This window comes from Canis lupus, chromosome 15 (assembly GCF_011100685.1).
Source record: "Canis lupus familiaris isolate Mischka breed German Shepherd chromosome 15, alternate assembly UU_Cfam_GSD_1.0, whole genome shotgun sequence".
NCBI lineage: Eukaryota > Metazoa > Chordata > Mammalia > Carnivora > Canidae > Canis > Canis lupus.
In genome coordinates this window covers 16,468,489-16,481,760 of record NC_049236.1, presented here as the reverse complement: position 1 = coordinate 16,481,760, position 13,272 = coordinate 16,468,489, and the positions used below count along the sequence as shown (strand labels likewise).

The 13,272-nt window shown below is 50.0% G+C and overlaps 1 protein-coding gene across 11 annotated transcripts in view; it reads left to right on the top strand.

The window, feature by feature from the left end:
• Positions 1 to 13,272, top strand: part of ST3GAL3 (ST3 beta-galactoside alpha-2,3-sialyltransferase 3) — a 197,536-nt gene that overhangs the window by 135,548 nt on the left and 48,716 nt on the right. For 2 of the 11 annotated variants that reach the window (XM_038558342.1, XM_038558343.1), the window contains one exon: positions 1,021 to 1,179. The exons of 8 other annotated variants lie outside the window; for them this stretch is intronic. In XM_038558342.1, coding sequence (XP_038414270.1) covers positions 1,040 to 1,179 — 140 coding nt within the window. In that variant the 5' untranslated portion in view covers positions 1,021 to 1,039. Of the gene's footprint in view, positions 1 to 1,020; positions 1,180 to 10,512; positions 10,577 to 13,272 lie in introns of all 11 variants that reach the window. One more of the 11 variants, XM_038558345.1, reaches the window with a different exon arrangement.

Genomic DNA, 13,272 nt, shown 5'->3' with positions numbered 1-13,272 from the left:
TTTTTTTTTTTTTTTTTTAAGATTTTATTTATTTAGTCATAGACACAGAGAGAGAGAGGCAGAGACACAGGCAGAGGGAGAAGCAGGCTCCACACAGGGAGCCCGATGTGGGACTCGATCCCGGGTCTCCAGGATCACACCCCAGGCTGCAGGCGGCGCCAAACCGCTGCGCCACCGGGGCTGCCCCTGGAGAGTGTTTTAAATATTTTCAGTGGGTACCCCTGCAAGGAAATCCCTGGGGGCTGGGCCTTTCTGGGAGGTGCAGAGCACTCAGGAACTCAGCCTTCTCTGCATAGTGCCCAAGGGTCTTTTTTTTTTTTTTTTTTAAGATTTTATTTATTTATTCATAGACACAGAGAGAGAGGCAGAGACACAGGCAGAGGAAGAGAAGCAGGCTCCATGCAGGGAGCCCGATGCGGGACTCGATCCTAGGTCTCCAGGATCACACCCCAGGCTGCAGGCAGCGCCAAACCACTGCACCACTGGGGCTGCCCAGTGCCCAAGGGTCTACAGCCCTGCAGGTTCTAGACAGGCTAAACAGCTGGCCTTGACTTGGGCTCCAGCCTGAAGCTAAAGGAGTTGCCACCTGTGTCCTCTTGGTTTCTCCGCTGGCAGTTTTTTCTTCATGTATTCGCTGTGTCGGTTGTTCTGACCTCTGGGAACCAGTCCATGATCTGCTTTTAAATTAACACTGCTCCTGTCTCAGCCTCCCCTTTCTGCCACCCCCAGCCCTGTCTTCCCCGCCCTGTGTCTTAGAGCTGAGCATTCCATCTCCTTCCTCTTTGCTCTGTACACTAACCCTTATAGGTGAGTCTGTGGTAAATGGCCAGAAGTTGTTTTCCATGGAAAAATTTCCTTCCCTACTTGATTGGGGACCCCTACCTACTTCTTTGAACTGGTGAACATTGCAGAAAACCTGTTGGTTTTTTCCTGGCTCTAAATTCATCTGCTACAGATGTGGGGCTAGGCCTCAGTCTGCTGCCTGCCCCTGATGATGTCGGCATGTCCTTCTCCTGCCAGATTCAGGACCTGAGGAGCCATGTGTGTCTTGGCCTCTCTCCAACATCTCCAGAAGGCGAATGCTGGGCAAAACCCTTGGGCATCAATCAGGAAGCTTGTTGTGTGCTATGGAATCAAAAGCGATGTGACCTGGTCTGCCACCAGATTTCTGAGAAATTGGTAATAAAGTGTTAGAAATGTCTGTAGCAACTAGAGTAAGTTTATGCCAAGTGAATCTAATCATTTAAAAATGGAGCTTATGTTTTATATGTATTTTAACTTTTCTAGTAATTCATTTTATTTATTTTTTCAAAGATCTTATTTATTCATGAGAGACACAGCGAGAGAGAGAGAGAGAGGGAGAGAGGGAGAGAGGCAGAGACAGAAAAGCAGGCAGAGGGAGAAGCAGGCTCCATGCAGGGAGCCCGATGTGGGACTCAATCCCAGGACTCCAGGATCATGTCCTGAGCCAAAGGCAGATACTGAACCACTGAGCCACCCAGGTGTCCCTATTTCTTTATTTTAAAGAGATTTTTATTTATTTGAGAGAGTGAGAGAGAGAACATAGAGAGAGAAGCAGACTCCCTGCTGGGCAGAGAGCCCAATGTGGGGCTGGATCCCAGGACCTTGAGATCATGCTCTGAGCCTAAGGCAGATGCTTAACCAACTCAGCCACCCAGGCACCCTTATTTTTTTTTAAGGGTGAAAGAAAAATTTTTGTTTATGAGAGGGAGGGGGAGAGAGAGAGAGCATGAGCAGGGGAAAAGACAGAGTGAGAGAGAGAAGCAGACTCCCCTTTGAGCAGAGAGCCCGACTCAGGGCTTAATTCTTGGGCCCTGAGATCATGACCTGCGCCACTGACAGGCACTTAACTGACTGAGCCATCCAGGCGCCCTTATTTTTATTTTTTTAAGTAGACTCCACACCTAGCGTGGAGCCCAGTGCCCAGTGTGGGGCTTGAACTCACGCCCCTGAGATCAAGACCTGAGCCGAAATCAACAGTATCATGCTGTAACAGACTGGAGGTTTCAAAAGCAAAACAAACTGTTGCTTCTTCCCAGATGGCTTGAGAAGCACCAGTATGTAGTGGTAAGAGCCCAGGGAGGAAGGCGGGGTGGCTGAAACTCTGGACCTCCCTCCCTCGTCTGTACCTCCTAACCTCAGGATTAAGGGGGGCAGCACACACATGCAGACACGGATTAAGGGGGGCAGCACACACACGCAGACACAGACACAGACACACACACACACACAGATCCGCAGCAATATGCGCTCTGAGAGCGGTGAGGACAGAGGCCTGTGCAGGCACAGAGGAGGCCCTTAGGTGGGGAGAGCTGGCGAGAGATGAGTGAGGGGAGTTCCTCATGCAGGTGACACCTGAGCTGTGCCTGGAAGGATGCAAGGTCGAACACACCGGTGTGGAGCAGCTTCCCCCCTTGCAGACCGAGCTCCAGGCTCTGCAGGGCAGCAGGAATCCTCGAGGTACTTAGCAGCGCAGTCCCTGGTGAGAGCAGGCAGGCAGGCTGCATTCCTGCGGTAGTTGAGGATTGATCTTGTCAGATTAGCAGCTTTGCTTTTCTTGGTTGAGGTACAAGATCCCCACGTGGGGAGCTGTGCTGCTCGTGAAGAGCAAAAGCTGGTGAAAGCACAAAACGTGATCCTGGCCCTTCTCCCAAGCCGAGAGGCTCGGGCCAGGAACAGCCCTGCAGGGCTCATCTCTCTGGCTCTGCAGCGAGAGGGAGGGTTCTCGTCCCAGCTCCACTCACACACGACCCAGGGCAGAAGGTGGGCTGAGAGGCGGTGCTGGCGTGTTCAGGACTGGTCCTGCCCTTCCTACCCTGACTGGATTTCAGGGAGCAGGGATGGTCACTGTGTGACTGGCCCCCTCAGAGTAAATAGCCAGAGGTAGAGGGGAGAAGCAGTGCTGAAAACTGACCTCCCCCAGGCGGAGGCAGGACACCAGCCTGTGCCGCCTGCGTGTCATGACAGCCTTCTTTAAAAAAAAAAAAAAAAGAGATTTTATTTGTTTATTTGAGAGAGAACATGAACAGAGGGGAAGGGCAGAGGGAGACAGGGAAGCAGGCTCCCCCCTGAGCAGGGAGCCTCATGCGGGGCTCAATTCCAGGCCCTGGGTTCAGGACCTAAGCGGAAGGCAGACACTTAACTTACTGAGCCACCCAGGCACCCCTGTCACGAGATCTTTCTACTCTCTGCCCCTTTGCCATGTGGAGAGTCCAGGCCTAGGCAAATGAAGTAGCCAGAGGGAAGCCACAGCCCCGCACAGCAGGAGTTCAGTGAATTGCTCAGGGGAGAGGCCTGGTCCAGAGGAACAATTTGGAGGTGATTTATATACGAACCTTGGAAGGTGGACAAGATTGTCCGAGATGGTGTGGAGGGTATCAGGCAACATGGTCTCTGCTCTGAGGAGACCCTGATGGGGATAACACCAGCCTGGCTCCTGGCAGCATCACGAAAGCAGGTCTGTTGACAGCGGACCCCAGACATCTCTGGGCCTTTTGTGTTGGGACAGACCCATCCTCCTTCCCTGCATTCCGGGGGCCTAGCATAGGGAAGTTTCCTGCGGCAGGAGCACTTGAGAACACACAGTTTGAAAACAGATGGCTGGAAAAAACAAAAGGATGCTTTGCACTCTGCTGCTCAGCTTCTCAAGAGGGGGGTCTAGGCCAGTGGCCGGCTGCAGAGCTTGCCGGGGAAGCATACCCCCAAATGGAACAAGACCCCCATACGGGGCCTGGGACCTGGATGCAGAAACGAGCTCCGTGGAGCCTAATTAGTGATGGTTCCGTGCTTGCTGCCCATGCTGACCTTGCTTCCATGGATTAAGGGGAGGCTGTGATCAGTGCAGTTCTGGCCAGGTGAAGGGCTGTCTCCACCTGAGTCCCACTCTCCCCCCACCCTCGTCCTGCACACCCCCAGGACCTGCAAAGGGTATTAAGGGCAGCACCCTGCCCAGCTGTGTTTGCCCATAGGACCCTCTCTAAGCTGCTGTCTGCACCTGTGCCTTTCTCTTCCTGCTCACAAGCTAACACATGCTCAAGTGCCCCTGAAATCCAGGTCCTTTCCCTTCCTCAGTGGACTTGGCTCTACTCTGCCCCTACCTCTGGGGGAGGAAGCAACAAGAATGACCGCTGGTTTGATTAGGTCCTGGGAGCTAATGTGGTTCCGCTAATGATAAGAAGCCTTCAGAAGCAATGACCTTTTTAAAAAAAAATATGGCCAGTGGCTTTCTCTGGTGGAGCCAGTCCAGCTGGCAGCCTTGTCCTCCTGAGGTTGAGTGAAGAGCAGTGCAAGAGGCGGAAGGCCAGAGCACCACAAACCTTATCCCCAGTTTTCGAGGCTGTAGGGAAGGACTGCTTATCCAGGACCATGGGGCCTTTGACCCAGCCCTGTCTCCAGTGGCCTCCAGCAAAGTCCCTGACCCTCATGGAAATGCATTCCTTTGCTGCTCAGATTATCAGGAGGAAACCAAGGGTTCGGGGCCTCCCATCTGTTCTGGGGCTCACACAAAGACTCTGAAGGAGCGCTTGCTCAAGGAAAAGAGGAAGGACTATTCTTCTCAGTGCTGCCTCCGGAGCCCAGGGGCCCACCCCTGTGAAGAGCAGCTCTCGTCCTTGTCCAGCCATGAGCCCTTGCCAGCAGGGGCCTGGGAGGCTGGATGCAGCAGAGAGGAGGCCAAGAAGACGGGCTCCGTGGCTGCAGCCCCCACGCTCCCTGTAGCCAGAGGTTGCCTGTTTTCCTCCAGGCCATGACTGAACTGAACTGCTGGCTGTATTTCAGCCTTTTTCCTGAGTGTTGGCCTGGATTTCAGGAAGCAGAGGGCTTTGTAGCTGGGATGCGGTGGTCCCACCGTAGCCAGACTGTCATCGCCTGGTGCTGGAGTGAAGTTGGTTAGGGACCTTAGGAGGAGGCGTCTTTGCCATCTGACCTCACCACTGCATCAGTGATCCCTTGAGGTCCGGGCCTTGTCAGTGACTGTGCCACATTCATGACATCTTGTCTTAACAGAGACTGAACAGGACCTGGGGATCCTTGTCCTCAGGCTGCGCCAGTGAAAAGAGCTTGGTTTGGGTATCAAGCAAACCTGGGTTTGAATCCCAGCTCTGCCACTCAGCTTGCTGTGTGCCCTTGGACAAGTTCCACAGTCGTGCCAGTTTCGGCTCCCTCATCTGCCGAGGGGGCGCGCAGTCCTGTAACAGGAGGACTCCACGTCCGTGAGGCTTAGGCCTGGTGCTGGCCGTCACGGCAACGAGCAGCTGGTGTGGGCACACCCGGCCCGTGGTGGTAACTGTTGCTGCTGCACTATCCTCACACCCTGGATGCTTCAGCTCTCCCGGAGCCCTTCCAGTAACATATCTCGGCTGGGAGCCGTCAGGACTTGTCCCGACTGTGTATACAAACCCAGGTGATTGGCATTTGTTGATACAGGAATGCCTCCACGGATCGGGAAGTATGGCTTTGGGCAACTCCAGCCACACAGGATGCAACTGATAACTTGTAATTTAATCAAAAGGCTTCTCAGAGCTGTCGGAGCACCAGGCACCAGCACCAGCTGCCTCCTGGAACCATAACCCTCGGGTGGCCTTGCCCTATGGAGCCATAGCCTTTTTCACCTTTGTGCTATGCACATCTCCTGCAACCTGGAACGCTCTCCTGCAAATTCTCTGCCTTCAGAACCACTCCTTTCACTTCAGGAAGCAGTCCGAATGTCGCCTGGGTCAGCGCAGGGTAATCTCTACTCCAAGAGCTGCTTGTGGCAGCTTCTCCCGCCAAAGGGGCCTGGACTGGGTGTGCTCTCAGCCTGGGAGGCTGGCCACATGCACCTGCTATCTGGAGGGTCCCTCCTCACGGCCTCCACCTCTCAAACTCCAACTCACATGTCACCTCCTCTGTGACAAGCTCTTCCCTGGATCTCCAGGCAGAGTTGGTTTGGGGCTCCCATGGCTTTGTATGTCTTTGCAATACTTCACACATCGTTTCGTAGTTCTCTCTTGAGTCCTCCACTAATCCTCGTCTCATTTTCACCTTTAATCCACTCTGTGTCACCACTTAGCTGGGAATGAATCGGGGACAGCTTCCCCTGCCTTTTTCCGTCCTCAGCACAGCTGTCACAGTTAGCTTTGGCTCGGAGAGGGAAATGGAAGCAAGGGAATCCTGCCGATCTTTTTGCGCTACATCCAGACCCACTGTGTCACTGGACCCAGTGCTCTGGGCTTCCGTCTCAGCAGCCACACTGCCAGCATCAGTAGTGGGAAGAGTCTAAAATGATTTTAAGAATATATTAATTTCTAGATAATTCCCCCCCTCAAAATACTGAGTATGATGGGCTCCCTCAATTAGCTCAAATACTTGAGAATTGCATATTTGTTTATTTCTTCGTTGAATGCATTTTTATTGCGTGCCTGCGTTGGGCATTGGAAAAAATGGTTTTGGCAAATGCAGGCATGGTGCCAGGTCACCATCTGGGGGATGTAAGTTGGGGTTGCACCTCGGGGTGCTAGTGACATTCAGACCGGGTTGAAAGTGAGGCACTGGTCTAAGAGCCTCCCTGCACCGGGCCAGGGTGTGGTGACAGCAAAGGCCATTGCAGAGTGAGTGTCACACAGTAGCTCTGTGAGCTCTGGCAGAGCTGAGGGGATGACAGTTTTGGAGCCGCAGAAAAACTGGCTTGTGAATGGCTTTCATGGAGCAGGGCTTTAAGGAGACAGAAATGACATCTGAAAAGCCTCTTCTGAGCCAGTCTTCTTGGCATGTTCACCCAAGTCAAGCCTAAACAAAAGGCTGTTGATGACATTTCTTCTGCACAAGTCACGAAAAGCTTCAGACCAAGGGTGAGCAATTTCTGCTTCTGCAATTCAGAGACCATAAAGAATGAAGAATGGCTTGGGGAAAGCAGGGCTCCATCATTAAGTCACCGTCACCCCCTGAAATTGGGCATGTCTGCACAGCATGTGTTCTCAATCCTCGGAGCCCCCTGCAGAGGCTCCAGCGGGACAGGGAGTGCCCTCAGCGTGCAAGAAAGCTTCCCACGTCCTCCACCTCTGTGCAGACCAGACCAGGCCTCACAGAGCTCCCTCTGGACCCTGCCCATGGAGACTGCTTCTTGCTCCACTCCTGACCCCTTTCCCAACCCCTGAGCACCCCATCTCTGCCAAGCCTGTGCAGAGCTTTAGAGGACAGTGGTAAGAAAGAGTCACTGCCACCTGGGAGCTTATGGTAAGTGGGTGACAAGCAGGAGAACGGGGCGACTGCAAGGAATGAACAAGCCAAGCAGATTAGGGACAGCTAACCAAATGGGCAGGGAGGCAGGAAGAGCTTCCTAGAAGAGATGCCACCTGCGGTGACTCTTGGAGGGCATTCACAGCTGGCCAGAGTCTGGGAAAGGCACTCACCCTGGGAGAAGGAAGCTCCCTGGCAAATCACTTGGGCCGCCTGGAGTAGAGGCCCTGGGGTGGGAACAGGCCCTGAATGCCATGCCAAGGAATTTATGATAAGGTCACTGAAGGTTCCAAGGCAAGGAGGGAAGGGTGGCATTGGATTTATGATTTAGAAAGGGCATTACCTGGGGTGCCTGGGTGGCCCATGATTGGTTAAATGTCCAACTCTTGGTTTCAGTTCAGGTCATGATCTCAGGGTCCTGAGATCGAGCCCCGCAGTGGGCTCCATGCTCTACAGGGAGACTGCTTGAGGATTCTGTCCCTCTGCCCCCTCCCCCGACTCTCACTTGCTCTCTCTCTCTCTTTCCCTCAAATAAATAAATAAATCTTAAAAAAAAAAAAAACAAAAAAAAAAAAGGAAAGAAAGATCGGGATGCCTGAGTGGCTTAGAAGGTGGAGCGTCTGCCTTTGGCTCAGGATGTGATCCTGGGGTCCTGGGATCGAGTCCTACATCGGGCTTCCTGTGGGGAGCCTGCTTCTCTCTCTCTGCCTGTGTGTCTGCCTCTCTGTCTCTAATGAATAAATAAATGAAATCTTTAAAAAGGAAAAAAAAAGATCATTACCGGAAATGGGGGTGGAGTGGAGTGGTTAGAGGAGGTGAGAATGAGGAGGGTGACACTCTGGAGGCAGTGGTAGGACAAAAGGGGTGTGGGGGGTGGTTGGTGAGATGTTAGAGGAGCAGCAATGGGGCTGTGAGGTGGCTGGTAGAGGAAGGAGTGAAAATAGCTCTCGCTTCTGCTCCAGGCAGAAGGGGAGACGCTGGCACCACTTTCTAACCTAGAGAACACAGGCTTGGGAGCAGCTATTGAGTTCATTTGGGAAAATGCTGACCTTGAACTTCAGTGGAACATCCAGTAGAGATGTGGAACTTTTTATTTTTCAAGATTTTATTTATTTTTAAAGATTTTATTTATTTGTTTGTTTGTTTATTTATTTACTTATTTATGAGACAGACCATGAGCAATGGGGAGAGGCAGAGGGAGAGGAAGAAGCAGACTCCCCACCGAGCAGGGAGCCTAATGTGGGGCTCGATCCCAGGACCCTGAGATCATGACCTGAGCCGAAGGCAGGCACTTAACCAACTGAGCCACCCAGGCACCCCAATATTTTATTTCAAAATAATCTCAACACCCAATGCGGGACTTAAACTTACAACCCCAAGGTCAAGAGTTGCATGCTCCATGGACTGAACCAGCCAAGTGCTCCTGTTTTTCTTTTTTTTCTAATTCCTTTCTATTATAAACAACAGTGCTGTGGACAGTATTCTTGTAACAAAATCTTTATGTGGTTCCTTGACAATTTCCTCATCCCTCTGACATAATAAAAGACATTTTTTCTTAATATTGCACTGATTCATTGTATATTTCCCTTTTTATCACCAGACTTCTCCACTTGAAATCTGTTTGCCTAAGCTTCCTTTGACTCCTTCCCCTGTTATATATCTTATAAGCATTTCCACCTGCTGGGCACCATGCTGGGTACTAAGAATGTAGAGTAATACATAATTCCCAGCCTAGAATTCAGTCTAGAGAGAGAGTCAGGCATGAACACAAAATGATTATAATATAGAGTGTTGGTGCTATGATAGATGAAAGCATAGGATGCTATGGATTCATAGAGAGGAGACACCTAATTAAATTGAGGGGGGTCAGAGGAGGCTTGGATTTCTGGGTCCACTTCTCTTCTACCACTGTTATTTACAGTACTTCTTGGCCTTAGTTCTAGTAATTTGCTTCTAGCATTTAAAAGCCAGAGATGAGGGCTCCCTGGGTGGCTCAGTGGTTTGGTGCCTACCTTTGGCCCAGGGCATGATCCTGGAGTCCTGGGATCGAGTCCTATATCGGGCTCCCTGCATGGATCCTGCGTCTCCCTCTGCCTATGTTTCTGCCCTATCTCTCTCTCTCTCTCTCTCTCTCTCTCTCTCTCTCTCTCTGAGTCTCTTGTGAATAAATAAATAAAATCTTTAAAAAAATAAAAATAAAAGCCAGAGATGATGCTCTCATGGGTCCATTGGTGAGTGGTATCTTACTGTCATTTAGTTGAAAACATTTCTTTCTTTTTTTTGTTTTGTGTGTTGTTTTGTATTTGGCAAGGGGGTGCCTTAAGTGTTCGTGGATGGGATAGATCATGTCTGCAGCTCCTCAAATTATGTGGTCTACAGACCTGAAACATTCAAGGGACCCTTGGGGCCATGCCCAACCAGAGCCAGAGCTGTGCCTTTTTCTGGTCTCCTGACCTCCCCTGGAATCACTCACTATCTGCCCCACATTCCTGTATTTTCTTAACACTGTCTGTTCTCAAAGACCTCCAGATAAGGACATGTGGTCCCCTTCAGCAGCCTGGGCAAAATGTCTTAGAAATTCCTTTCTTTCCCCTGCCATAAGCCTGCAGTCCTGGGAGGGTGTCTAACAGGAAACACCTGGAGAAATCATCTTTTTGGGTGAAGTGATCAGGAAAGGGTTTTTGAAGGAAATGATATTTTATGGAAGTCTTAAAGATTGTGTGGGAATTAGGCAATTGAGAAATGATAGGACAGGTGTTCTAGACAGAGGGAATGCATAAACCAAGAGCATGATATCCAAGAAGGATATTCAGAGAATTGTGAATGGTTTGGTATGGCTTGCATGTAGCGTTACATCCTAGAATGCTGGAAGACAGACTGGAGAAGTCATCTAGGTCCAGATCCTGGGAGACCTTACAAGTCATTCTGAAAGGATTTTGATTCTATCCTGAAGAACATGGGGAATTATTGACATGTTTTAGACAAGAGACGAGAGAATGACATGGTCAGATTTGCTATTTGGAAAGATCGCTCTAACCCCTTGTGGAGGATGAATTGGAGGAGGAAGCTTGGGAACGTGGAGATCAGTTAGGACACTGTTGCAGTAGCTGCTAATGGCAATCCTGTGAGGACAGAGAACAGGGACTGTTTGAGGAACACTTAGGAAACAGAATCAAAGTGTCCCATCTCTTATCCCAGAACCTCTTGTAAGTCGCTTCTCCTACTGCCGCCACCACCACATCTGATCGTGACATTGTTATCTGTCTCCCCCTCCAGGACGGGGTCTGCATATCATCCCTCTGAGTGGCCAACCCTAAGAAGAGTACCTGGCACTGATGAGGTACTCAAGTAAATGCTTATTTAAACCTATTGAATTGATTTGGTAATTTGGAAGGTTAGGGAGAGAAAAGAATCTGGAATGACTCCCAAGTTTCTGGCTTCAACGATAGGAAAAATGAGGGGTGCCATTCATCGAGCTAGGGAGCCTAAAAGAAGGACAGTTGTTTCTGGCTTTGGATTTCTTGGCCTTTGTCAGGAGGAGAGGGAAGGGTGAAGATCATGAACTTGGTTGTGGACACAATGACTTTAAGATGCCTTGAGGACACTTGGGAGATGAAGAGCCATTATTTTCATGCATGAGACTGGAGTCCAGGAGGAGAGGTTAGGGCCAGAGATGATGTAGTGGGAGCTATTAGCATATAGATGGAGTTTTGGCAGTGGATGAGGTAGTGTAAGATGAGTGTGTAGACGGGGTCACAGACTGGCTGCTTACCAGCTAAATCTACCTGCAGACACACTTTGTGTGGCTGGCACAGGGTTTTCAGGTAATGTGAATGCTTGGTGTGTATATTCCACCTCACTATAACCATGCTGCTTCTTATTGTTTCACATCTGGTCCAATTAATGTATTTACGGCACCTTCTTGGCTTTCATAGGCATTTGAGTTTGTAATTTGGAGAGGAAGAAAACAGAAGGACATTACTCTGGGGAATACCAACACATAAGGGATGAATAGAGGCAAGAGTGGCCCAAGAGACTGGAGGAAGTCGTGAGAACAGCATTTTGCTCTCTCCACAATTTTGGAGGGCAATGTAGGCAATGTGTAATAAAATATAAAATGTGGATTCCATTTGATCCAACAATTCCACTTCTAAATATTTAACATAAGGACATAATCATGTCTGTGCACGCAAGTTATTGTCATATGATGCTTGCTGCAGCATGTTTATGATAGCAAAAAATTGGAAACAACATAAGTGTCTCCTAGTTGAGAATGATTAAGTATATACAGTATGTCCACATGATGAAATATTATGTAGTCATAAAAAATGATGTCAGCTTTACTGTCACGACCCCACAATTTATTGTGAAATTTTTCAAAAGCGAGTTGTGGAACAGTACGTATGAGATAATCCTGTGTGTGTTTAAATGTCTGGTTATAGAAGGAAAAGTCTGGAAAGCTTCACATACAATCACAAGAATCTCCTAGTAGCTAAATGTAGTAGACCTTTCTCTGGCCTCTGTGGCTTTGACCTCTTTGTGGCTTTTGACATGGTTAACCTTTCTTGGCTCTTTCTCCTTGTTGTTATTCCCTGACCTTTGTCTCAGGCTGGCAATCAGGACTGAAAAATGGCAGACTCGATCCTGGGAGAGCCTTTCAAAACTGGCAGCTTGTTTATGTCCCAGGCACGCCCAAAGCAGGGCACTCACTGGGCAGTTCTCTGGAAAGGAGCACTTAGGGAGAGTATCTCCATGGCCCTTAGGCCCTTAGAGTCGATATGACTCTTCTGGAATAAAACCCTTCCCAGGGTCTCCGGGTACAAGTTTCATCTCCGCATCCACCTCCCGACCCTCTAGTAGGATTGCCTGGCTGTCCCGTCTCTCCCACGCCTTCTGTTCAATCAAGGGGTTATTTTTAACGGTGTTGTGTATACTATGCTCAAATCCTGGCAAAACACCAGCGCTTTGGAATAGACACCCGAGATGGAAATAGTCTCCCACAGCCTCCCCCCTTTCCAAAGTCTTTCCTTTTAAAGAGAGAAAACAAGTTATCCAAACTGTAGACAGCCCTACCAAGAAAGTCCCCAGAGTCTGGCACCGAGTGACTGGACTGGCAGCCCGAGCCATGGAAGTGGGACTACAGACACTAGACCTGCCATCCTTTCCCACCTAACTTCAGCCCCGGGGGGGCCTTTCCTTTCCTTTCCATGGTTCCTGTCCTTTCCCTGGGCTTGCGGTGGAGGGGAGGGGTATGTCTAGAGCCCCCGTGTCTCTGAACCCTGGAGGTTACCTGGTCCATCCCCCATTCCCAATAGCCAGAGGCTCTTCGCCTACAGAAACAGCCCATCCACTCCAAGATACTCAGTAACTAGAGAGTTTTAAACTAAGAAAAGGCAAAATCTTCCTTTCTGTAACTTCCGTCTGTGCAGGGGCCTCTTGTGACTGCCAGAGCCACAGAACAAATCTGATCCCCTCTATCAGATGGTCAGAGATTCAAAGCCACTGATCATGTGCCCTCTGTCCTCTCTAGCCCAACAGCTCCACTCTCACGAGGTACTAAGGCCCCTCACTATCATGACGATCCTCTTCTCTCAGGCAGGTCCACTTCATTGCTGTTCCCCTGGGAGACACCCAGAGTGGGGCTCGGGCTTCCTCAGAGGTAGGCGCATAGGCAGAGAGGATATAAGGGTGAGCACCTCCCTAGTGATGCTCTTCTTGGACACTGACCTCTAAGAGACACTGCTTTATGGGCACGACTCACAGGCTGTAAGCCTGTGCTGCACGTGCTGCTGCCAAGTCCCCATCCCTGTCCTACTCGGCATGTGTGAGGGAATTTCTGGGCCCAAACCAGGCCTGCCCATGTAGCTGCCTGTCCGAAGCTTTTTGGATCCTCCTTAGACCTCCACCATCAGCTGTTTCTTTCCTTTCTTTGTCTTCCATAGATTTTTTTTTAAAGATTTTTATTTATTTACTTATTAATGAGAGAGAGAGAGAGAGAGAGGCAGAGACACAGGCAAAGGGAGAAGCAGGCTCCAT